At 52.7% G+C, this 24,092-nt stretch overlaps 1 protein-coding gene across 2 annotated transcripts in view; it reads right to left on the reverse strand.

The window, feature by feature from the left end:
• Positions 1-24,092, reverse strand: part of MAN2B1 (mannosidase alpha class 2B member 1) — a 135,673-nt gene that overhangs the window by 109,454 nt on the left and 2,127 nt on the right. Inside the window, exons 5-24 of one of the 2 annotated variants that reach the window (XM_059160071.1) lie at positions 23,512-23,644; positions 23,121-23,266; positions 21,697-21,813; positions 18,463-18,545; positions 18,260-18,380; positions 18,103-18,181; positions 17,807-17,916; positions 17,420-17,527; positions 16,984-17,100; positions 15,789-15,962; positions 14,629-14,726; positions 14,426-14,543; positions 13,119-13,237; positions 12,927-13,028; positions 12,666-12,753; positions 12,406-12,486; positions 11,759-11,986; positions 11,114-11,266; positions 10,905-11,007; positions 10,332-10,526 (exon numbers count right to left, since the gene is read on the reverse strand). In XM_059160071.1, the coding sequence (XP_059016054.1) occupies positions 10,417-10,526; positions 10,905-11,007; positions 11,114-11,266; positions 11,759-11,986; positions 12,406-12,486; positions 12,666-12,753; positions 12,927-13,028; positions 13,119-13,237; positions 14,426-14,543; positions 14,629-14,726; positions 15,789-15,962; positions 16,984-17,100; positions 17,420-17,527; positions 17,807-17,916; positions 18,103-18,181; positions 18,260-18,380; positions 18,463-18,545; positions 21,697-21,813; positions 23,121-23,266; positions 23,512-23,644 (2,388 nt within the window). In that variant the 3' untranslated portion in view covers positions 10,332-10,416. Of the gene's footprint in view, positions 1-10,331; positions 10,527-10,903; positions 11,008-11,113; positions 11,267-11,758; positions 11,987-12,405; positions 12,487-12,665; positions 12,754-12,926; positions 13,029-13,118; positions 13,238-14,425; positions 14,544-14,628; positions 14,727-15,788; positions 15,963-16,983; positions 17,101-17,419; positions 17,528-17,806; positions 17,917-18,102; positions 18,182-18,259; positions 18,381-18,462; positions 18,546-21,696; positions 21,814-23,120; positions 23,267-23,511; positions 23,645-24,092 lie in introns of those variants that run through there. The other variant, XM_059160073.1, reaches the window with a different exon arrangement.

Consider the following 24,092-nt stretch of genomic DNA (forward strand, 5'->3'; position numbering starts at 1 on the left):
AGCATGGAGCCTGCTTAAGATTCTCTTCCTCTGTACCTCCCCCAACTTGAGTGTGTGCACACTATCTAAATAAATGTGTTACATATATTTGCATATTATATATGATTTATATATAAATACATATTTATCATATACGTATATAACTCTTAAAGGGCTTAAGAGAAAAAGTCATGAGAAGAATAGATGAAGAAATTGAGAACATCACAGAGAATTATTTTTAAACTGAATTGGAAAAAAGTCACGAAAGGAATCAAAAGCAGATTTGTACATGCAGAAGAAACAATCTGTGAACTCGAAAACTGGTCATTTGAAATGGTAAGTCTGAGGAGCAGAGAACGAGTAAAACTAACCAATACTCACATTATGGGAGTCCCAGAAGGCGCAAAGGGAGAGGAAGGGTCACGGAATTGATTCTTCTTGGTCTGATACTTCCATTATGCCTATGTTCTTGTACGTAGTATTCCATGTTTTCCAAGGACTCTTCATTGTTCTTCAGTCTGACCTGTTCTTTAGATTGCATAATCTCTCTCCATCTGTAACTCTCTCGTTGACAGTCTTTAATGTCACATCATCGTATCCTCTTTTACTTCTTTAACTGTGGTTTCCCTTAGTTCTTGGAGCAGATTGATAATGGCTGCCCTGAAGTCCTTGTTAAATCTGTCATCTAGACCATCTTGCAGGCAGTTGTCTGCCTTTTTTCTCTTTGTAAGTCAATCCTTTCCATTCAGTCGAAAATTTGACATTATAGATCCTGTGCTTCCCAGGGCTGCTTGTTTTATTTGCTTTGAGATTAGCTGGCTGACATTTTGGTGACATCTGTTTTTTCCGCATGTGAGCATCTGATGTTGCTCCCCAGGGGACCCAGCAGTCGCAGTGGGATGACCGGTTTTGACAGGGCGCTCCTTGCCTTCCCCTGATCACACTGTCGCAGCAGACTGCTTCATTGTTTTTAATGGTACCCTGGGATGCAGATTAGCCCAGAGCATGATCAGTTTCATTCCTGCCCCTTTGTGGAAGCAGTTTTTGAGGCCAGTGTTTGAGACTTGTTCTAATCCCAAGAAGGCTTTCCTTGTCTCTCTCCCTGGTTCTCCAGTAAACTAGCTGGCCTGCTTGTTTCATATATTGATCTCATGAAGCTACTAGCTGCCTCCTTGGCTTGCTGTCAGAACCTCCCTTGTCTTTAAGAGCACCCTTGGTCTTGAACGTCCACCATTTGTTTCAAATAAAGTTCACCCTTCTAGAGAGAGCTTCGGAGCTGTCTGCTCTTAGGAACTGCCTCTGCTTGTGAACAAAATTCTTGCACCACAGCTCTGGAATAATGGGTGGGGTCATTTGCCTGCATTTCTCGGAATAACCCTCCATCCACTTTTTTGGAAAGATTTTAATAGAGCAGCGGGAGGGTCAGAAGGACAAGCAGACTCCACACTGAGTGCAAGAGCCCCACACAGGGCTCAATCATGACCTGAGCCAAAGTCAGACTGAGCCCCTGAATAACCCCCTTTTTAGGGGAAAGATGCTAGGTGTGGGTGGCAGCCTCTTCTTGACCTGCCTTTTGGCATAGGATTTCTGCCCTATAAACGAGCTAGGAAGAGGGCAGTTGGGCCTCCAATGTTCTTAACATGCCATATCTGAAGTGGGTTCTCCACGCCTATCAGGGGCGGCCAGAGGGAAATGGCCCCCTGCAGTCTGTAGCTGCGAGGGAATGACAGAGGCTGGTGCCTGCCCCTCCCGGGAAGATAGATCCCTGGACTGAGAGCAGGGTTTGGGGAAGCCTGGTGTTCTTAGCTTGTGGTTCTTAGTTCTTGTGGTTTGAATGCCACAGACTCTCACTCCCCTTACTCTTTTTTTTTTTTTTTAAGATTTTATTTATTTATTTGACAGACAGAGATCACAAGTAGGCAGAGAGGCAGGCAGAGAGAGAGAGAGAGGAGGAAGCAGGCTCTCCGTGGAGCAGACAGCCTGATGCGGGGCTCGATCCCAGGACCCTGGGATCATGACCCGAGCCGAAGGCAGAGGCTTTAACCCACTGAGCCACCCAGGTGCCCCTCACTCCCCTTACTCTTACTTAGGTTTTACTGAATACGTGTTTATGTGTTATATCCCATTATGACACTTTCCAGAGGCTTGCAATAATTGGATTTTTTTAAGATTTTATTTATTTATTTGACAGAGAGAAATCACAAGTAGACTGAGAGGCAGGCAGAGAGAGAGAGAGGGAAGCAGGCTCCCCGCTGAGCAGAAAGCCCGATGCGGGACTCGATCCCAGGACCCTGAGATCATGACCTGAGCCGAAGGCAGTGGCTTAACCCACTGAGCCACCCAGGTGCCCCATAATTGGATTTTTGAGAAGATTTTATTTATTTGACAGAGATCACAAGTAGGCAGAGAGGCAGGGGATGGGGGAAGCAGGCTCCCTGATGAGCAAAGAGCCCGATGCGGAGCTCGATTCCAGGACCCTGAGATCATGACCCGAGCCAAAGGCAGAGGTTCAACCCACTGAGCTACCTAGGTGCCCCAATAATTGCATTTTAAAAGTGATTCTTTATATTTGTTTCACTGGGGAAGGGGTCCACAGAGTTGGCTCCTCATGCTGCCACTCCAGAATAGTGTCTTGTCTTTGGTGCTGAATGGGATTTTCTTAATTTCAGTTTGGGATTTTTCATTACTAGTTTAGAGCAAAGTGGGTTCTTAGATCTTCGATCCCTTGACCTTGCTATTTTAAGTCTTTTCCCCTTAGAGTCAACAGTCACGTTTACAAACAAGATTGTGTCATCTGCAAATAAGAGTTTTGCTTCTTTCTTTCTTATCTTTGTTCCTGTAAGTGTTCTTCCTTGCCTTGCATCACTTGGGGTTCCGGGACAGTTTTGAATGGAAGCTGTGGAAGAGGACACTTGTTCTGTCCCCGTTGTGAGGGGAAGTGCATTCAGCCCACACCTCTACACGGGTAGAGTGTTAGCTGTAGGCTTTTCATGTTTCATCAGACTGAAGTTTCCTTTTAAATAGCGCTTGACAACAATTAAGTCCACTCTTACCTTCTTGGACGAACTCCACTTCGTCATAGTGTGTAAACCTTTATATGTCTTGCCATGTTTCATTTGCCAATATTTTGTTAAGAGGTTTTATGTTCGTGAAGGTCATTCATCTGATTGTTGGGGTTTTTTTCCCCTCTCCTTTTTTTCAGTCGACCCAAACCCACTTCTGCTTCGGCATTCTTTCTCCTCCAGCTTCACTGAAGTATAAGTGACAAATACATTTTTTTTTTTAGAGATCAACCTAAGTATACCTTTTTTTAAAAAAAGATTTTATTTATTTATTTGACAGACAGAGATCACAAATAGGCAGAGAGGTGGGCAGGGAGAGGGGGGAAGCAGGCTCCCCGCTGAGCAGAGAGCCCAATGCAGGCCGCGATCCCAGGACCCTGGGATCATGACCTGAGCCAAAGGCAGAGGCTTTATTTAATCCATGAGCCACCAGAGGCCCCTGACAAATAAATTTAAAATATACTTAAAATATACACGAGAGGGCACCTGGGTGGCTCAGTGGGTTGAGTCTCTGCCTTGGGCTCAGGTCATGATCTTGGGGTCCTGGGATCGAGGCCCACATGGGGCTCTCCGCTCACCAGGGAGCCTGCTTCCCCCTCTCTCTCTGCCTGCCTCTCTGCCTACTTGTGATCTCTCTCTGTCAAATAAATACATAAATAAATATATAAAATATACATGAGAATGATTTGACACAAGTACACTGGGTGAATGGATCCCTGCCATTTTTTGTTCTTCTAATACCTTTGTCTGGATTTGATGGAATTATTTTCCGTGTAGTTGCTCCTCTTTTATTAGTGTGGTCCTGGTATTTCTTCATTAAAGTATGTTAGAATTCCAACAGTGAGGTTGTCTGGCCCATGGCTCTTCTTTGTGTGAAGATTTTTAACCAACTGATTCAACTTCTTAACTTGATAGAGACCTGTTCAGATTTTCTATTTCTCTTTCTTCCTGAGTTTATTTAGTTGGTATGAATATGGCTAGGAATTGTTCATTTCAAATAAATGATCTAATCTAGGGCACTTGGGTGGCTCAGTTCATTGGACGACTGCCTTCAGCTCAGGTCATGATCCCGGAGTCCTGGGATTGAGCCCCGCATCGGGCTCCCAGCTCCATGGGGAATCTGCTTCTCCCTCTCACCTTCTCCTCTCTCATGCTCTCTCTCACTCTGTCTCTCAAAGCAATAAATAAGATCTTTATAAAAAGTAAATAATCTTTTGGCATAAAATAATTCATATGATTCCTTTATAGGTTTAAAAATCTCAGGTATGTTTGTAGGGCTTGTGGGTTTTGTGGGTTTTATTGGGAGGTGTTGGAGCAGGTATACTTGTTTCCTTGTTTTTCTATTTTTGTGATTCGTGTCTTTTTTTTTTTTTTTGGTTGGTCCTGTTTTGATTTTATCAATTTTCATGATCTTGTCAGAGAACCAATTTTTTGCTTTATTGATTTTTTTCCTATCGGTATTCTGGTGTTGTATTTCATTGATTTCTGCTTCTATTTTTTTTTTCCTGCCTAATATTTCCTTTTTTAAATCTTACTTTTGGTGTGCTTTTTCTAGTTTACTGAAGTTGAAACTTAGATTGTTGATTTTAGACCTTTCTTCCTTTCTAATGTATTTAAAACTACAATTTTGACCCTAAAATTTGTGTGTGTGTTCCATAAATTTTGATATTCTATTTTCATATTCATTTACTTCAAGGGTTGGGTTTTTTTTTTTTTCAATTTTTTTACTACTTGATTTTTAATTCCTTTCTTGTGGTCAGAATTGTTTGATTTATTTGAGGATCCAAAGCAATTTTTAAGGTTAAATTCTCTTATTTCCATATACTTAACATCTTTTCCATGAAAATGACTTATTATTTTAGTAGAAACTTACATCTTGCTTTCATCAGTGCTGTGCAACCAGAGATTACCAGGAACACAGTTACAGTAGAACACAGTTGAGTTATTGACCCATTGCAGTGGTGGAGACCATACGCCGTGAGGAACCGTGATGCATCTCAGTGGACGCTAATAGGAAGAGAAGACTTACTCTGTGATTTGGGCTTACACTGGTTGGTTGGCAGGGGGAGGGAGTCCAAGAAATTGGGACATTGATTAATGATATTAGGAAGTAAATGTAATTTTATGATCAGGTAATTTTTTTAAGATTTTGTTTATTTTATTTGACAGAAAGAGATACAGCGAGAAAGGGAACACAAGCAGGGGGAGTGGGGGAGGGAGAAGCAGGCTTCCCGCTGAGCTGGGAGCCCAATGCAGGGCTTGATCCCAGGACCCCGGGACCATGACCTGAGCCAAAGGCAGATGCTTCACTGCGCCACTTAGGCACCCCTATGATCAGGTAATCTTAATCATTAGATCTAGAAATGGGGCTAAAAGCAATGATAAAGAATTAATTGCCAATCATTTATGCCAGCACAGTGAGATATCTGGTAATTTCTGTGGCTTGGACAATTTCGTTGTATAATCCAGTTACAGACAAGATAGTGGCCTCATGTGGGTCTTGTTTCATCAGTCAGAGAATGAACCTGTGGGGTTTAGGTTGTCTGGAAGATAGTTCATGTTCAACATCAGAACAACACAGCCTTGTTACAACAGGCCAGCAACTAGCAACACCGACACCTACCCAGCGCCATCTGTGCAGCTCCCGCCTGGCCCAGTGTGCTGGCAGACACCCTGGCCACCATCCCATGGAAATTGCTCAGTCCCCATAGGTTAATACAGTAAAACTTGAGCAAATTCTACAAAATAGCTCTATTTCCTCTTTAAAAAAAAAAAAAAAAAAAAAAAGATTTTATTTATTTGTTTGACAGGCAGAGAGGTGGAAGCAATCTCCCTGCCGAGCAGAGAGCCCGATGCGGGGCTCGATCCCAGGACCCTGGGATCACGACCTGAGCCAAAGTCAGAGGCTTTAACCCACTGAGCCACCCAGGCACCCCTCTATTTCCTATTGCAGTAAATTTTAGTCACAAAAGGTAGTAAATGATAAAAGATTGAATTCAAACCCACAGTGTTTGGCTCAGAGACTGTGCTCTAAATGCAGTTCTAACTTTGAAGCCTCTCCTCTGGGCCAGGGCTCCTCATTCAGAAGTAGATACACTTTCTGCAAAAGAGTCAGATACTAGATTTGCTCACCTGTGCAGTCTCTGTGAGCTCCATCACAACTACTCAATTCTGCCATTGTCCTCTCTGCGAATGGGACAGAGGACTAAGAGTTGCAAAATATTAGAGTGACATCAGCGGAATGGTGGCTGTGAAGCTCGAAGCCCTTGCCCAGCCCCCGCCCCAACAGAAGCACTGGAGAATAGTTGACAGTCAGAGCTTTACAGCAAGCGATACCCGAGCAAGAAATAGCCATCTTCAAATGAGAGGAAAGTTTCTTTTTTTTCTTTTTACTTAAAGCTGCCTAATCTTCACAGCATGTAAGTGGCCTTGATCTTGAAGCAATGACACCTTGGTTCCCAGTTCTTCCCTTGAACCCAAGGGAGCAGAGCAAACCTGATCTGCAAAATTATTGTGTGTGTCTGTCCTAACCCGTCTGGAGGAGCCTGAAGGAACATGTGGAAGCCACATGAGACCACAGCTCTGCCCAAAACATTTTCCCAGGCTTCCTCGGCCAGGCATGGCCCATGCCCAGGACACCAGTGAGATTCAGAAACATTTCCAGAAAGCTCATCGGTCCACAAGGCCTCATGCAGGATAATGGCTGGGCCCAGTCAGCTTTCCCATGGTGTCCTTAGCATGTTCAAGCTGGAGACTTAGAAAATTTGGAACATACTCAAGTTGGCCTCACATGGGACCATGGCTGGTTGGGGTCCCCCTCCAAATCCTCCCCATCCAGCCCAAGCCAGTCCCAGCATCCAAAGAGGGACTAAGAAGACTTTTGAAAGGCACCCTCTGCGACCATGACCCATGGTGGACAGAGGCCTAGCCAGGGTGCCCGCCGCAAGCTGGCCAGGCTGTCCAGGAATTGGAAATGTCTTTGCGAGCTAACCTGGGCCTGGCATCGAAGGCCGAAGTTTCCACCGGTGGTGAGTGAACACATTTCAGAGATCTGCCCTCATGTCTAGGGTGCCCTCACAGGGTGTCCCTAATGGGCCCAAGACACCGTCTCCCCTCCAGGAAGGGGAATCAGAAGCTCCTTCAGGAAGTGCGTGAGTCAGCAGTGACCTCTTGAATCCCTGTGGCCAGACCTGGGTGTCTTCCCCAGCCATCACGGACTCTAGACAAGCCGATTCTCCTCCCTTGGTTTAGAAGGCCTCTCCTCTCCCCAGTGCAGGAGGGAGGACCCAAGCACCCTGAAAACACTTCTCCCAACCCCTGGGCCCCATCTGGGCTGTGGACTGGACCCGGGCACGCTCCCTCGGCCTCCCTGTCTGGCTGGCTTGTTAGCATGGAGAGAGACTTAGAAAAATTTTCGGGAGGTGCAGCCAATGAATCCCCACGGACTGCGCTTCCCCTCACGCAGGGAGTTGACTGGGGGCCTTCCTCTCCTCGGGAAACATTTTCAGAAGGGCTCGGTAGTGACTGGAACCCCACTGAGGACAGCTGCCTGCCAGGCCTCCCTGCCCTCTCCTCAGAAGGGGAAATTTCAGGGCGCGCATCCAGGGACCCGGCCCCACACAGGACTGCAGCCGCGTGAGGGGAACGCCCCCTGACCCAGGACTTCCTGGCCATGATCCCGACCTCAGGAGGGAGAATCTAGAAACCAGGCACAAGGTGGAAACACGACCAAGCCCAGGACACCACCTCATTACCTGCAACGTCTCAAGGGAGTCCCTGGGAGCGGAGGGGACCGCGGGGCGCTGGCCAGCCCATCCGCGCAGTTCCTGGATGTCGCTCTCCTCTATATTGCAGTGCCAGTCTCAGGGGAGCCTGTCGCGGCCAGGGCGACACTGCCACCAGTCTCCGGGAACTCAGCCTTGCTTTTCAAGCACAGCTGAGCTCCGGGGACGACATAAAAATAGCCACCAGGTGGCGCAATTCAATCAGCGCGACCGGGATGAAACGACCCACCAGGACGCAGCTTGCGTGGGTAGGTCTCACCCAAAGGATGTATCTTGGCCCACAGCAGCCGAGAAGGAGCCTGATGGGCCCAGGGCACCATCCGCGGAACTCCCGGGGGCGCCCAGGCTGCTCTCAGCCTCCAGAGTACCATTGAGACGTTTTCAGGAGATGCTCCCAGTGACTAAACCCTCTCTGAAGCTGGCCCGCCACGCCTCCCTGGCCATGTCAGCTCGGTCTTCCCGCTCCCAAGAGGGCTTAAAAATGTTTTTGAGAAGCATATGTAGCCACGCAGCCCAGCACAGGAAGGCTGCTGGGCCCAGGACACCCTCCCCGGTGGCCCATCGCCCAGCAGGCTGCTGCCTTCCTTTAGAGGAAGACTTGGAAACAATGTCCTGTGGCATATGTGATGACTAGGAGACTACATGTCACCGTGGCTGGGCCTGGAACTTGCTCCCTGGGCCTCCCTGGATGGCTAGGGCTGCTTGCCCCAATCAGGGGGTGGAGGGGGAGTGCATTCACCCTCTGGGTGGTCCTGAGCTGCACAAAAGGACATAGAAACTTCTTGGGAGGCACTCCCAATGACTAGGACCCAGGAGTAACAGCACCTGAGCCCACAGCAGCCTTCATGGGTTTACTTGCCCAGCACAAGCCATTCGGTGACTTCCTTTTGGATGGGGATGTGGCCATGTTTTCAGGAGGCACCGCCAGGTGGGTCCAATATGAGGGCCCATGCAGAAGCTCAGCCTGGCCCTGGGCACCCTCCAACCCACAAGTCTCTCTGGCTGGCCCGTCCTTGTCTCCATCACCAGATACAGAGGTTTGCAGGGGCCAATCCAACAATCAGGCACCATGGGGACTACCAGGGGGCCCGGGGCAACCTCCGTGAGTCTCCTTGGCCAGCCAGGATGGTGCCCACCTTTGGAGGAGGGTTTGCACGTTTTCAGGAGATCGCATGGACTACCAGGCGAAAGGTGTAAACCCTGGGGTGCGCTGCCTGGCCAGTGTCCTCCTTACCACCAGAGGATACTCACAAGCAAATTTGGTGGGCACATCCTAAGATGGGACCCTACAGAGGGGTCCAGACCACCCTGCCTGGCTTTGCTGCCTTTCCTTTCTGGAGGGAAACTTTTAAAAAAAAAAAGGGGGGGGAGTATTTATTTGAGAGAGAACAAGAGTGAGCACAAGCGGGGGACAGGACAGAGGGAGAAGCAGACTCCCCACTGAGCAGGAAGCCTGACATAGGGCTCAATCCCAGGATGCTGGGATCATGACCTAAGCTAAAGGCAGACGCTTAACCTGAGCCACCCCGGCACCCCAGAGGGAAACTTTAGATGAAGTTTCTGAGAGGTGCATCCAGTGACTGGACCCCATGTAGAATGGCAGCTAGACCGGGGCTCCCTCCCTGGATCTCCCTGGTCCATCTCTTTAAGGGGAGACTTAGAGAAAATTTCAAGATGCACCTCCAGCACCCAGGCCCCATCTGGAACCTTACCTAGGCCTGTAGTGGCCTCCCCAGCAGTTCCTAGCTGCCCAGGTTCATCCTGTCACCCCAAGAGGGACTTACAGATTTTTTCTGGAGGGGCATCTGACCACCAGGGAAGCACGCATCCCAGGTCAGCCTGGGATGCCCTCCTGGCCTCCTCACACCTTCAAGGGACTTGCATAAGTCTGTCCTGACCAAGGGGGAAGTCACTCACTTTCGAGTCTAAATCACCAGTTTCATCTCAAAGTGTCCTTTCTCCATAACAGACCCCAGAGCACACCAGGACGTGCCAGACTCTCTTCCTGTCTCCTGGGAGCCCAGAAGCTCTAGCCCACCTGTCCAAGGCCTCACTTTGGAACCTGACTCCTGTTCCAGTCCTTTACCAGGACCTCCTGGATTCCTTGCCCTCAGGGTCTGGATTCCCCAAGGCCAGGACTGGAAGGCTCCGGGGTTCATCTGCTTCTCAGATGTAGAGAATGTCTACGTGCTCATGCAGACTGTGAAACGTACTCATACCCTGAGTATGCATAAGTATACTCGACGTATCCCATGCAGGCCCACCCTTGGTAGCTTCTAGAGACAGCTGTGCCGCAGCCTGAGTGGAGGAAGGAGTGGAGGAGGAGTCGAAGACATGGCAGATGAAGCAGGTATGGATGGTGCAGTCTGGGGTGTCTCCCCTGCAAGGCCTCAGATCAAGAGTCAGAGAGTGCCTGCTGACCTTCCTAGGCCATCAGTGCATTCCCCCTCACACCCCCCCCCTCCAGAAACAAGCAAAACCCCACTCAGTCACACCCTGACCCAAGTCTTGGTAGTGGCATTTTAATGGCTTTTGTTAGTGGCGGCAGCAGCAGGAGGACGAGCGGGCGAGTTTGCCTGCCCCCAGCACGTCTAGCCGAGCTCTTCCCACTGCACCAAGGCCAGGAAGGTGCGGATCTCCATGGGCTGCAGCGTGATGGCAGCGGGGTCCAGCCGAGGGGGAGGGGGCTGGGGCACGGGGCCTGGGGAGGTGCGAGAGAGAAGTGAGGGCTGCAGACCTCCTCTGCCTCACCCCTCCTCCTGCTCCTTCCCCGAGGCCTCCACAGAGCCATACACCCTCAAATCTGTACCCAGGGCCTTAGTCCCAGACCCATTTTAAACCGTCTCCCAGGCCCTGAATGCCATCCCCGATGTCAGGCCATCTCCCTCTCACCCTCAAGCCCTACCTGAAGACCATCATGCCAGCCCCAGGGGTGAATGGGCATAGCCCTCACCCCAGAACTAGACACCCATGGAATCCCATCCAGACCCTCCAGAGCCACTGCTAGCTGGGACATTCCCACACCCACAACATTCCCACACCTCCCACACAGCCCCCAGCTCCCAGGGCAGGCCCCCACCTGTGGCTGGTGTCCACTTGAGCCTGGAGGCGCCAGCCCGGAGCTGGTTGGCCGCCAGCGTGGTCTCCTGTAGGTCCGTGATGGTGAAGGCGGAGAACAGGTCCTGTAGGCAGTGGATGGGCCCGGCTCAGTGGGGACAGAGCAGGGTTGCCCCTCTCCCTGCTCTCTCCGCCTCTGTCTTGTCTCCTTCCCACTTCTGCCTTACTCACCTTCAAATTCACGGTCACCGGGGAGCTCAAGTTGCCAGAGCCCTCCCCTACAGCGAACTGGTGTTCCAAGCGCAGCAGCAGCGATGTCCTGTCCCAGCGGGCCAGCGTGAGCAGATGTACGGAGGGAGGCAGCTCCCGGCGGAGCCCTGAGAACTGCACAAAGGGGGTGGGGCGGAGGCGCGGTTAGGAGGCGGGGCTATGACTCAAGGGGCGTGATTTCGTGGGGGTTAAGCCAAAGAGGGGTTAGGACAGACCCAGGGAAGGGCGGTGCCAGGCTAGGGGTGGGCCGAGCCCGGAAGGGGGCCGAAGGGATCTGGCCTGAGACCCCCAGAGACAGGACGGGGATGAAGCTCAGGGGGTGGGGCAAGGCGGGCTGGGGCGGGGCTGGGGGCGGGACCGTGCCTGAAGGAAAAGGTGGAGAGGGTGGGGCCAGTGAGCCCGCAGGAGGTTAGAGAGCCAAGGCTGTGCCAAGACCCAGACTTGGTGTGATGGGACTCAGCAATCACGGGACTGTAGGGCGACGGGGCTGAGGTAAGGGGGTGGGGGCAGTTTATGGCTTCCCAGAACGAGATAGGGGCGGGCGGAGTGGGTACCCTCTAAGGCCAGGTTCCTTGGGGTCCTATCTGGCGGCCCTAGCCCCCTCACCTGCTTGAGTGGGGCGACTCCCGGGTGGTAAGGGGCGCCGCCACCGGGGGCCAGCACCACCTGCGGGGCCAGCAGCTCCTTCTCTGCCTGCAACCGGTGCCTGGTGGCAGCGGCCGACACCTTGTCGAGCAGCACGAGATGGCGCCCTCGCACCCACAGCCCCAGCCCGCCCTCCAGCAGCGGCTCCCCTACGCCACGTCCGTCGTCTTTCAGAAGCCTTCGGTGCACCTGCGGGGGGGGGGGGTCAGGAGAGGATGAGGAGTCCCTCTGGCCGATTTCTGGGCCAGAAATTTGGGTAAGGGCTTATGTTAATTTCAAAAGAAACTTAAGAGTGAGAAGGATGGAGCGGAGAAAGGTCTAGTGGGGGCCACCGGCGCCAGTGGTGACCCAGCCTAGCGGGGGACTAGCACAGAGGCAGGTAAGGGTCTAACGGGGTAGGGCAAGGGAGGGCCTGGAAGAGATGGGGAACTAGATGGGGACCGGACAAAAGCTTGGAGTGAACTTTTCACTTAGGAATGGAGGTGTCAGCTTAGTGGGGCGACACACGGAGGGGAGCACCTAGCAGAGAACAGAGAGAAACCAGCAACCAGCTTTCAAGGTGGGGGGCCGGGGTGGGAACTGGCTGGGACAGGGCTCTGGCCACTCACCATGAGCTCTACAGAGCCGTCCTTCAGGCTGCTACCCCCCTGGGAGCGGTCAGTCAGCACGGTCAGCTGCGTCTTGCCATCCTGGCGGAAGGAGGGCCAGGGGAGAGTGAGGGGCCCACAGCCAGCCGCCCATGGCCCCCAGGCAGGCACCACAGGGGATGGTGGAGACCACCAAAGACAGCTGAGAGATGCCAAGAATGAGAGTGACCCCCCACTATGTGGAGGGGGGCTAAGACATGGGGAGCAGGATGGGGGGTTACCCTGATGTAAATGCGGCTGTTGACTGGATAGTAATTTCCTGCCACTGGCTCAGTCTGGTTCAGCTTCCAGGTGGGTCGATAATCCCGCCTGGGTAGGGGGAGGGTTTGGTCAACGCTGGGGTCCAGCCCCCCTTCCCCGGTCTACCCATGCCTCACTCCCCCTTCATCCCCTCCTTCCCACATTCAGAGGATCAGCAGATGCCCCCACAAGCCTGGGCCCCCACACATCACAGACCACCCTGTTCCCCCCAGTCACCCCACCTCCTCTCCAGGATCTCCCGGCCGTTGCTGTCTGTGTAGAAGAGTCCTTTCGTGTCCAGCACAGTGTCAAAGCGACTGATGACCTCCTTCCCCCAGCCGTCACTGGACCCGAGGGGATGGCAAGACTGTGAGCTTCCCCTATCCCACTCTGCCCTTGCCCGCACCCCCGAAGTCCCCGTGGGTGCCACTCACCCCACAGGTATCGGTCCCACTGTCCACTCCAGCTCCAGGTGCCGCTGGCCTGGGTACAGGCGAACCACCTGGGAACACCAGGCTGAGAAGTTCTGGTGCACCTCCTGCACCAAGGGTGTCTGCGGGCACATGGGAGCAAGTCTGAGCCTGCACCCGCACACAGGCAAGCCGTGCGGATACCCACCCCGGCTCTCAACTCACAAGGGCTAACAGCCAGGTCAACCCCTCTCATAAAATGGGAACCTGCCCCACCCCCTCGGTGCGATGCTCCCATTTCCTATGTCAGATGTTACCACCTAACTTGCGTGTGGCATGTCCGCTCACTGCCCACCGTTACCCCGTCTTCCCTCCTTAGAACAGGTTCTAGCTTGGCAAGTGGCTACCTGGAATAAAGACCGTATTTTCCAGTCTTCCCTGAGGCTAGCAATAGCTGGGTGACCACGGTTTGCTCAATGGAAAAGGACCAAAGAGATGTGCGCCACGTCCCTTGCCTCTTTCCCTCTCCCACTGGCTCCAATGCCAATACGACAGCTGGACCTTGAGCAGCCATCTTGGGCCACGAGGTCGAAGCCGAATGTTGACGAGGGCAGACAATGAGACAGAAGAGGCCTGGATGACTCCGAAGTCACTCCCCCGGCCCTGGATGGCCCATCCAGACTTTCTGTTAGATGGAAAGAAACGTCTATCTTGTTTTAGGCACCACATTTTGGCAACTGTTACTGGAGGCAAAACTATACCCTAATGCAGCAACCCTTGTAGGCAGAAGTTCCCCTCAAGGGGAATCATGTCCAATGTGAATCCTGCCACCACCTGCCCCACCGCTACCCTAAAAGGAAACGTCAACAAGAAGCCCCAAGAAACCCAAGGGGCCCCCCATTCCCAGCCAGCTGCACCCTGAGATATCCATCCTAAGTGAGAATCGCCCAGCCCCTATCCAAGTGTGAACGCTCGCATAGCCCCCTCAAATATAATCCCTCCTACCACAGACCCTTGGTGAACCTTCAAGATGCTACACCTGCTTCTCCCCATTCCTGGACCCATGGAAACACCCCACTCCCAGTTTCAAAATCTAGTATAACTCTGACTCCCACAGTAGATGTGAAAGCCTTTGTACTTGCTCCAAAGGAATGGCTGTTACTCAACCAGCCAAAAATACCAGCCCTGTGGGAAGATTCTCAATATTCCCCGCAGGTCCTAACCCTCTTATCTGATAGAGATACAAACCCACCCCGCCACCCCCACCCCCCCACGACCACCCCCAGGCTCCACACCTCCCCCACACCCACTCGTCATTCAAGGCCCCAGACCTTCACCACGCGCGTTTGAGCCCAGTGGCTCACGATCAACGGTTTCTGGCGGTCGGGTCTGAAGATGTAGGCGCCTGAGGCCTGGCTGCTGAGGCTGTTGCCTACGCTGGCGTTGTACCTGGGGCCGGGGCAGAGGAGAGTCAGGTAAGTGACCCCAGCTCTACTCGCACCCCCCCTCCCTGGCCCGGTGGTCCCTCCCTCACCAGTAGAAGGCTTGGCGAACAGGCAGCAGGAGGTTCTGGTCCAGGTTCTCCAATTCCACCAAGAGTCCTGTGTCAGGGTCAAACCTAGCCCGGAGGTGCTGGATAGAAAAGGGACAGCCAGAGGTTAATAAGCATCTCATCCAAGGGCAGCTTCTCCTTCCTGGGGCTCAGGAGGAAGCCCAGAAGCTCCCCGCCCCCTCCCCCCAGCCCTATTAACAAACCCTAACAGCTCTACCTTCCACCTCCTCCTCAATCTGACCACTTCTCACCATTTCCATGACCCTCTGGGACTAGTGCAGGGAACCCCTTCCAGGCTCCCTCCCCCAGTCAGTTCCTCCCACCACGGCCACCAGAGGGCGCAAGTGATACCCAAAATACCATCCCAGCCGGTCAGCTTGGGCCCCTGGGCTGACTCGGGGCTGAGTGGGGCATCTGATTAAGGAATCATAGTGCCACCACCCAGCGGACTTTTAGGGGCCAACAGAAATATGTAAATTTTAATTTTTTTTTTAGAATCAGAAGAAAATGTAAATGCAATAAAAATGAACATTTTATACTTGTCTTCTACAGCTGCCTGCTCATGAAATACAATTGTCACCTTTTTATTTTTTCTGACCGAAAAAGAGACCCAAAAAGGCAAAAAAAAAAAAAAAAAAAAATGCTAGGGCCCATTACAGTCTTAATGCAGCCCTGTTTCTGACGTGGCTCCTTCGAAGTAAAGCCCAAGTCTTGTCCCTCAAGTCCTGCGGAGTCTGACCTGTCACCCAATACCTGCCCCCTTTAGCCTCAGGGGGTTCCTGGGACACTCCCCACCCTCCTGCCTGAGGCCTCTTGCTTCTGCTGCTCCCTGTCCGCCTGGATCCTTCTCCCCGCAACATGGCCACATGGTTCCCTCCCTCGGGTCTCTGACCCATCTCATTTAATTCGCAAACCCCTACCACCGTCAGCCCTTACTTATCAGTCCAGTGTCACCCATAACTACACTAGGTCCTCACAGACCCAGGAAAGGCCACTGAGGCTCAAAGGGAGGTGGTCAGTACCAGAGGACACGTAATGGGGCACTGGTGACTAGACCATGAACCCAAGACCCACTGATCCAGAGTCCATGACACCTCAAATTTGTCACGGGGGAAGGGAGGGGCATCTGAAGGGAGTCTCACCTCATTCTGGATGGCCAAGTCACGCGACCAGGACTTCTGGGATCTGGGGTGGCGGTTGTGGGCGTGGAGGCTTTGGCCAGGCACCTGGGTTACTGAGTAGACGCTGAAGCCCAGGGCAGGCACTGAGGCCGAGAATAGCAGCTCCGAATTGTCTGAGCTAGGATTTATCACCACCTTGGGTAAGGGAGGAGGGAAACTGAGTCAAGAGGCTGTGAGTCCACATACTGAGCTGTACCTAAAGGGCCATGTCAAACTTCAGGAGGGGAATGAGCCCCAGATGGGGAGAAGAAATACAGGTGTTGGCCAGGGAGGACGGAGTGTCAAATTCTGAGTTCAAGATTGCAGAGAAGATTCATAAAGTGTGGGGGGAAAACACTTTGGGGTGCAGAGACTGTGGGAGAAGGGGAAGTGAGGGAGGAAGTAGGGAAGGAAATCCTTGAAGCAGGGGAATGAGGGAAAGGCAGGTTCTAGGGGAGGAAGAGAGTCATAGGTAGAGGCCTTCCAGGACAAGGGAAATAAGCTAAAAATTTTTTTTAAAAAATTTGGGGTGCCTGGCTGGATAAGTTGGTAGGGCAGGTCCCTCAGTCTCAGTGTTGTAAGCTGGAGCCCCACACTGGATGTGGAAATTAGTGAAAAAAATCTTAAAAAATTAAAAAATTTTTAAAGATTTTATTTATTTGACAGATCATAAGTAGGCACAGAGGCAAGCAGAGAGAGGGGGGGAAGCAGTTTCCCTGCTGAGCAGAGAGCCCTATGCGGGGCTCGATCCCAGGACCCTGAGATCATGACCTGAGTGGAAGGCAGAGGCTTAACCCACTGAGCCACCTAGGCTCCCCCAAAATAAAATATTTTTAAAAAATTCATGAGGAGACATTAAAAAGGGAGAGATTGCCTGAGAGGCAGGGCAGGGGGGTGAGGGGAATGCAGGGAGCGGATGTTTCCAAGAGGCTATGATGTTAAGGGGCAGCAAAAGAAAGTACGAGGCACAAGCTATTGATGGAGGGGAAGATATTCACTAAAAAGAGTTACCCGAGAGAGAGGGCGGTGTCCATGGGAAGAGATACCCATGGAGGGATATGTTGCCATGGGATGGGGTAAGGCGGGAGGGTGAAATCCCCAGGAGGAGGTGTACAACGCAGGCGGTACTCATGGTGGGGTGGTACTCATAGGAGAAATACTTGTTGAAAGGACTTACATCGCTGGGCACAACTGTGCCATTCGGGTCCCTCACATCGAAAAAGTGTTCGCTGACTGGCAGCCGCACCATCCAATCCACTTTCCGCCCCAAGGGGTTATAAATGATCACTTGGAACTGATGCGGGAGGGCCAGATGGGGCATGGGTCACAGCAGGCCTTCTTGAAACCCACCCACCACACGCGGTCATGTCCCTGGGTGCTCCAAGACCCCATGGGGTGCTTTGGTCTCTCCTACCCCAGCTACACTGCCCCCCAGCAGGCTGATCCTCCCAATCAATTTCACAACCAGCAGGTACCTCAAGAGACCCTCAGTCCGAGCCCCGCCTCCTCCTGGCCCCGTCCCCCTCTTGGCCCCGCCCCCACAGTCCTCGGTTTCTAGTGCTGTCCCACCCACCTGCCTCCCTGCCCGCCCCTCCAGCCTGAGCCCGGCTCACGCTCTTCGAAGTCTGGCTGAGCGGACAGACACTGATGTTGAGGTTGCGGCAGTAAGTGAAGTCCTCCTTGGAGCCGCTGAGCCGCGCCAGCGCATTGCTCAGGAGAACCTGTAGGAGGGAGCATAAGGGTCCATGGGTCAGCTCTGGACTCCCACCCAGGTCTTCCCTCTGCCCCCTTCCGGACCCCAGCCCTTGCCTGTCCCCGCCCATGAGTGCTTCTAGGCTCCACCCCATTTCTTGTCTCCGCCTCTCTCCTCCCAGGCCCCGCCCCAAAAGGCAGCTTAGACTCCACCCACTGCTTTGACCACGCCTCTTCCTGTCTCTGCTCTTTCATTCAATACCAGCCTCTCCCGGGTCTCACTCCTTCCCCAACCCCACCCCACGCACCTCGCAGGGCCCCCAGCCTGCCGCAAGCTGGCGCGCGTAGTCATCGGCCACGTGCTGCCGGGAGGTGCCGCTGACCGCGTCGTGATGCTGGAGCACCGCCATCGCCTCATCTGCAGGCAGACGGTAAACCGGGTGGGGTCTCCACGGGACTCTCAGTCCAGACCCCAAGGAGACGGGAAAGATTACGTGTGGGAGGGCGGGGTCGCGAGGAGCTTTATGAAAGGGCTCAATGGGGTTGCCAAGGGTCTGTGCCCAGCTTTGGACACACCCCATCCCCTCATCGTCTCAACACCTACTGAGGGGTGCACTGTCTCCTGAGCCATAGGGTCCCACGTTGGCCGCTGGACCCGCCAGTGCCTCCAGCTGGTTGCACACCTGGGGGCAGAGGGGCTGTATTAGGGCCCCGGCCCTGTTGGGACCCCCGGGCGCTCCTTGAGCCCAGGACCCACTCACCTGCAGAAAGTTGTAGCTGAGGCGCTCGTAGCGTTTGAGGGCCGGCCGGCTGGAAAAGTAGCCAGTCCAGAACTTGTAGGGGCCGTCGGCGTAGGGAAAGAAGTCATCCTGCTTTACAGACCTGCAGTGGCAGAGGCGTTGAGGGCAGGGTCACGCTCCAAAGAGCGGGCCAACCCCCCCAAGCTCCCATTTCCCCCAAATACCAGGTGAGGTTGGCCTTGTTCAGCTCCCAGAGGTAACAGGCGGGAGTGGAGTAGAGAACATTGACGCGGCTCCCGTTGGCCTGCTGCTGGGCGGAGGTGTCCGTGTGTGAGCCCTCGGGAGTCCACACCTTCCCAGGGGGCCCACAGGTGTGCACACACATCCTCACACACATGTGCGCACCTTCATCATGCAGTGGGTTCAGATTCTCTGGTATACATTTTGAGTGCACACCAATGGCCCAGTGGGAGACTGGATTTGGGCAGCAGCTCAGTATTACCACCATGGAAAGGATTTCACAGATGCTAGAATAAACCTGATTTTTTTTTAAAGATTTTATTTATTTATCTGACAGAGAAAGAGAGAGGGCGTGAGAGAGGGAAGAAAAGCAGGGGTAGTAGGAGAGGGAGAAGCAGGCTCCCCACCGAACAGGGAGCCCCACGCGGGGCCAATCGCAGGAGCCTGGGATCAACGACTGAGTCACCCAGGTGCCCCTAAACCTGAAATTTTTACTAAACCTTTTTATCATTCCAATTTTATTTTTAAAATATTTGGCGGGGGTACCTGGGTGGCTCAGTTGGTGAAGCGTGGGACTCCTGATTGGGGCTCAGTTCGTGATCTCAGGCTCATGAGATGGGCCCCGCCTAAGGCTCTGCAGTCAGCACAGAGTCTGCCTGAGATTCTCTCTCCTTCTCCCTCTGTCCCTCCCGTGCTCATCCCTCTCTCTAAATAAATAAATAAAGGGGCACCTGGGTGGCTCAGTGGGTTAAGCCTCTGCCTTCAGCTCAGGTCATGATCTCAGGGTCCTGGGATCGAGCCCCTCATCGGACTCTCTGCTCAGGGGGGAGCCTGCTTCCCTCTCTCTCTCTCTCTCTCTGCCTGCCTCTCTGCCTACTTGTGATCTCTGTCTGTTGAATAAATAAAGAAAAATCTTTTTTAAAAATTAAAAAAAATTTTTTGGTGGAGGGGCGCCTGGCTGGCCCAGTGGGTTAAGACTCTGCCTTCAGCTCAGGTCATGATCTCAGGGTCCTGGGATCAAGGCCCACATCAGGCTCTCTGCTCAGCGGGGAGCCTGCTTCCCCCTCTCTCTGCCTGCCTCTCTGCCTAATTGTGATCTGTCTGTCAAATAAATAAATAAAATCTTTTTAAAAATTTTTTTGATGGAAAAACTAATGACGTTATAGGGCTGCAGTCATCATTTCTCACGACTGTCACATTATTGCTCAACGACACCATTGTTGGAATGAACAGAGTCCTTCAGCTGCGGGAGATGAAGGAACAAGAAGGTGAACTCCTCCCTGAAGAAAAAGATGTTTGTTCTGCTTGTGTCGTGAAGCCAGTTCCTGGTACTCTGTAGGTGCTCACTAAACACTTGAGTGAAGGAAGGGAAGTGAATAGGACTACATGCCTTTATGTACAGCCACAGGTCTACCCCTGCACACACAAGTCACATACACAGTTACACACACACACACACACACACACAGGAGTCGCTCTACAACCAACCACTTGCTTCTTCAATATGCTCACGATTTCAGGCACAATCTAGAAGCAGAGCCCAGCCCCACTCTCCTGGAATCCACAGCCAAGTGGAGGAGAGATACTGAATGGACAATTTGTTACTATCAGCCTGGATGTGACCTTGTAGGTTTCTGCGGGGACTGTGTGCACAGAGGAAAAGGCAAGAGCTCCACCTGCGTTTGGTGAAGGCTTCCTGGAGGAGGAAACATTACAGCTTGCATGTTAAAGGAGAAGCAGAAGGTGTTTGGCCCCAAATAACAGTCATAAGCAAACGCCGTAATATTGACTATTGATCTGGCCCTGTTCTGCGGATCTGTGTAAACGAACTCATTAAACCCCAACAGCCTTATCAGGTGGGAGCCACCATTGTACCCATTTTCTAGATTGGAAAATTAAGGCGGAGTGCTGAGGATTTCTCAGGGTCACAGAGCCACTAAGTGGCAAGCTGCAGACTTGACGTACAGGACTGTACTTCCACCAGAATGCGGTAGGCAAAGGAGCGGTCGGGGCAGGAGAAAACCTGTGGCAGCTCGGGACCATGGTATTCACAGAAGAAAGTGCTCAAGGTGTCCAGGGCTCCTCCGGGTCACGGGGAGGACTGGGAAATGTCTTTGGGAAGGCCTTGGTGATGTCCCTGAGGGTGTTTTGGGTGAAAGAGTGGTGCCGGGGTAAGTGGAGGGTGAGGACGTGGAGACCGCCAGCGGACAGCCCTGAGGATGGAACTGAAGGGAAGGACATTTCAGATTTGAGAGGCCCAAGGAAGTCTGAGTCCTGGTGCCCAGAACCTGGTAGGTTACAGGGCAAAGGGAAATTAAGGTTGCAAATGGAGTTCAGGTTCCTGACCAGCTGACCTTAAAACAGCTTATCCTGGATGATCTGCAGAGCCAATGTAATCACAAGTCTTTAAAAGTGGGGGCGCCTGGGTGGCTCAGTCGGTGAAAGCCTCTGCCTTCGGCTCGGGTCGTGGTCCCAGGGTCCTGGGATCGAGCCCCACATCGGGCTCTCTGCTCGGCAGGGAGCCTGCTTCCTCCTCTCTCTCTGCCTGCCTCTCTGCCTACTTGTGATCTCTCTGTCAAATAAATAGATAAATTGAGTCTTTAAAAGTGGAAGAGAAGGTGCGCCTGGGTGGCTCAGTCAGTTAAGCGTCCAATCCTTGATTTCCGCTCAGGTCATGATCTCAGCAACTTGAGATGGAGCCCTGCATCTGGCTCGTGCTTATTAGTGAGGAGTCTGCTTGAGATTCTCTCTCTCCCTCTGCCCCTCCTCATGCTGGCCTGCACACTCTCTCTCTCTCCAAATAAATAATTTTTTTTTTTTTAAAGAAAAACAGAAGAGGAAAGAGGGAGTGAAAGAGATGTGATGATAGACTCAGGCGGAGAGCTGCTGCATGGCTGGCTGGCAAGACAGGGACAGGGAGGCATGAGTCAAGGAATGCAAAAGGCTTCTAGAAGTTGGACACGGCAAGGACATTTTCCCCAAGAACCTCAGGCAGGAACCCAGCCCTGCCGACATCTTGATTTATAACCCACTGAGAACTGTGTCCGACTTCTGGCCTATAAAACCATAAGATGATATATTTCTGTTGTTTCCAGCCACTACATTTGTTGGTCATTTGTTAGAGTAGTAAAAGGAAACTAAGAGAGCGCGCCCTGGGATGCATGTGACCCAAAGGGCAAGGGTCCAAGCACACTCATTCCACGAGCTGGCACTCCTACCTGGGCGTTGACCAGCTGGATGAGCCGGTCAAGGTTCTTGAACCACATGTTGGCATTCTCATACTGGAAGTCTGAGCCCATGGTCATTATGGTGTGATTGGTGCGGTAGTACTGGCCCTGTAGTGGGGATGGAGAATTCCTCAGGCCGGGGTGTCCTGGACCACCCCTGTGACCACACCTTCGTGGTATAAATGCCCAAGTCTGTGGGTGTGCAGTGCTCAGCCAGTTGAGCATCTGACTCTTGGTTTTGGCTCAGGTCATGATCTCAGGGTCCTGGGATCAAGCCCCTCATTGGGCTCCACACTCAGCTGGGAGTCGGCTTGAGGGTTCTCTCTCCCTCTCTCTCTCTCTCTGCCCCTCCCCCCGCACCCTCAAGCTCTCTCTCTAAGATAAATAAGTCTTGGGACGCCTGGGTGGCTCAGTCAGTTAGGTGTCTGCCTTCAGCTCAGGTCATGATCCCAGGATCCTGGGATCGGGCCCTGCAATGGGTTCCCTGCTCAGCGGGGAATCTGTTTCTCCCTCTCCCTCTGCCCCTGCACCCCTGCTTGTGTGCACCCATGCTCTTGCTCTCTCTCTCTCCCAAATAAAATCTTTAACAAATAAGTAAATAAACTTTTAAAAAACAAGTGTGGGGGCATCTGGGTAGCTCAGTGGGTTAAGCCTCTGCCTTCAGCTCAGGTCATAGTCTCAGGGTTCTGGGATTGAGCTCCGTGTCAGGTGCTCTGCTCAGCCGGGAACCTGCTTCCCTCTCTTTCTGCCTGCCTCTCTGCCTACTTGTGATCTCTCCCTCTCTCTGTGTCAAATAAATAAAATCTTTTAAAAAACAAGACAAACAGGGCGCCTGGGTGGCTCAGTGGTTAAGCTGCTGCCTTTGGCTCAGGTTATGATCTCAGGGTCCTGGGATCGAGTCCCGCATCGGGCTCTCTGCTCAGCAGGGAGCCTGCTTCCTCCTCTCTCTCTCTCTCTCTGCCTGCCTCTCTGCCTACTTGTGATTTCTCTCTGTCAAATAAATAAATAAAATCTAAAAAAAAAAAAAAAAAAAAAAACAAGACAAACAAACAGAAAAAACCAAGTGTGGTGTACACAGAGGAGTGGAGGGGGGAGGGGAATTGGGTCACGGGGGAGCACAGGGACACACGTGAAAATAGCCTCACGCTGTTGAGTACTCTTCTGGGGCCCAGATGAGGGCACTGAGTCACTGTGCCATGCTGTCTCACGACCTTGGTGAGCATTTGGGGCAGCAAAGGGTGTCTGTAGTCTTCTAACCAGAAATGCACACAAATCTGGGAGGGGAGCCTGGCAACGGTGAATGGAATGATACCTTCCTCCAAGGGCGATGAGGAGGTGTCAGGGAATGCCTGTGCCGTGAAAGGGCCCAGTGCATCATGAACACGAGTCTCACGGGCTCTGCACAGTAGGCTTACCTGAGCAGTGGCCAACTGTAGGAAGTAATCGACCAACTCCTTGGCATTGTACTCGGGGCTGCGCGGGTCCTCCACAAAGGGCTTGTCAGCACACAGCGTGTCCCAGCACAGTTTCTCCGGTGGGTTGTACATATTGGGGAGCACACCTGCATACCACACCGGGCTCAGCACCCTGGACCTGCCATGGGCTCAAAGCCTGCCACACCCCACCCAGGAGGGGCCTCAGAATTTGCAGGGCCCCCTGCAAAGTGCAAATGCTGGGTTCTTGTTCATAAATTATTAAGAGTTTCAGGAAAAGGACAAGAGTATAAGAGCAAACCCAGGGCCCTCTGAGCATGCTCCCAGGTCCCATGCCCCTGGGGTCAGCCCTGCCCCCATGCCACCCCCTTACTGGTAAAGAGGTCAGCCACTGGGGGCTTCAGGCTGGCGCTAGCCCGCCAAACCTGCTCCATCTCCTGCTTCTTCTTCCGTAGGCCCTTATCTTGATAATCCAGACGCCCGAAGAAGAAACCGTCAAAGCCCATCTGGAGGTGGGGAGGGATGGGGCCTGGGATCAGAGGGCAGGAGAAGTGGGAGTCCAGTCCTCTCCCCACCAACCACCAGTCCCCTCGCCATGGGAGGGGAGGGTCGGAGCACAGTTAGAGAAAGCAGGTCTGAAACCAGAAAGGGTTTCAGCTCATTCTGAAGCCGGGGAAGGGTCCGGTGACACTGAGGGAGGGCTGGGAGGGGTGGGTGCGACGCTAGAGCAAACCTCCACCTTCCCCAGCTCAGAAAGGGCCTGACCCAAGACTTTCCCCCTTAAGCCACCTGAGAATGGAAGGGATCAGAGAATGGAAAGGGGACGCCATCATGGCGAAGACTATGGAGCTTGTTGAAGAGCAGGGCAGGCCTCCACCTCCCACCTGGCTCCGGAGAGGACTGGGGATCATAGCAAATGGGGTGGGGCCAGAGCTCCGATGAGAGGCAGGTGTG

The sequence above is a fragment of the Mustela lutreola genome, chromosome 2, assembly GCF_030435805.1.
Source record: "Mustela lutreola isolate mMusLut2 chromosome 2, mMusLut2.pri, whole genome shotgun sequence".
NCBI classification, from domain to species: Eukaryota; Metazoa; Chordata; class Mammalia; order Carnivora; family Mustelidae; genus Mustela; species Mustela lutreola.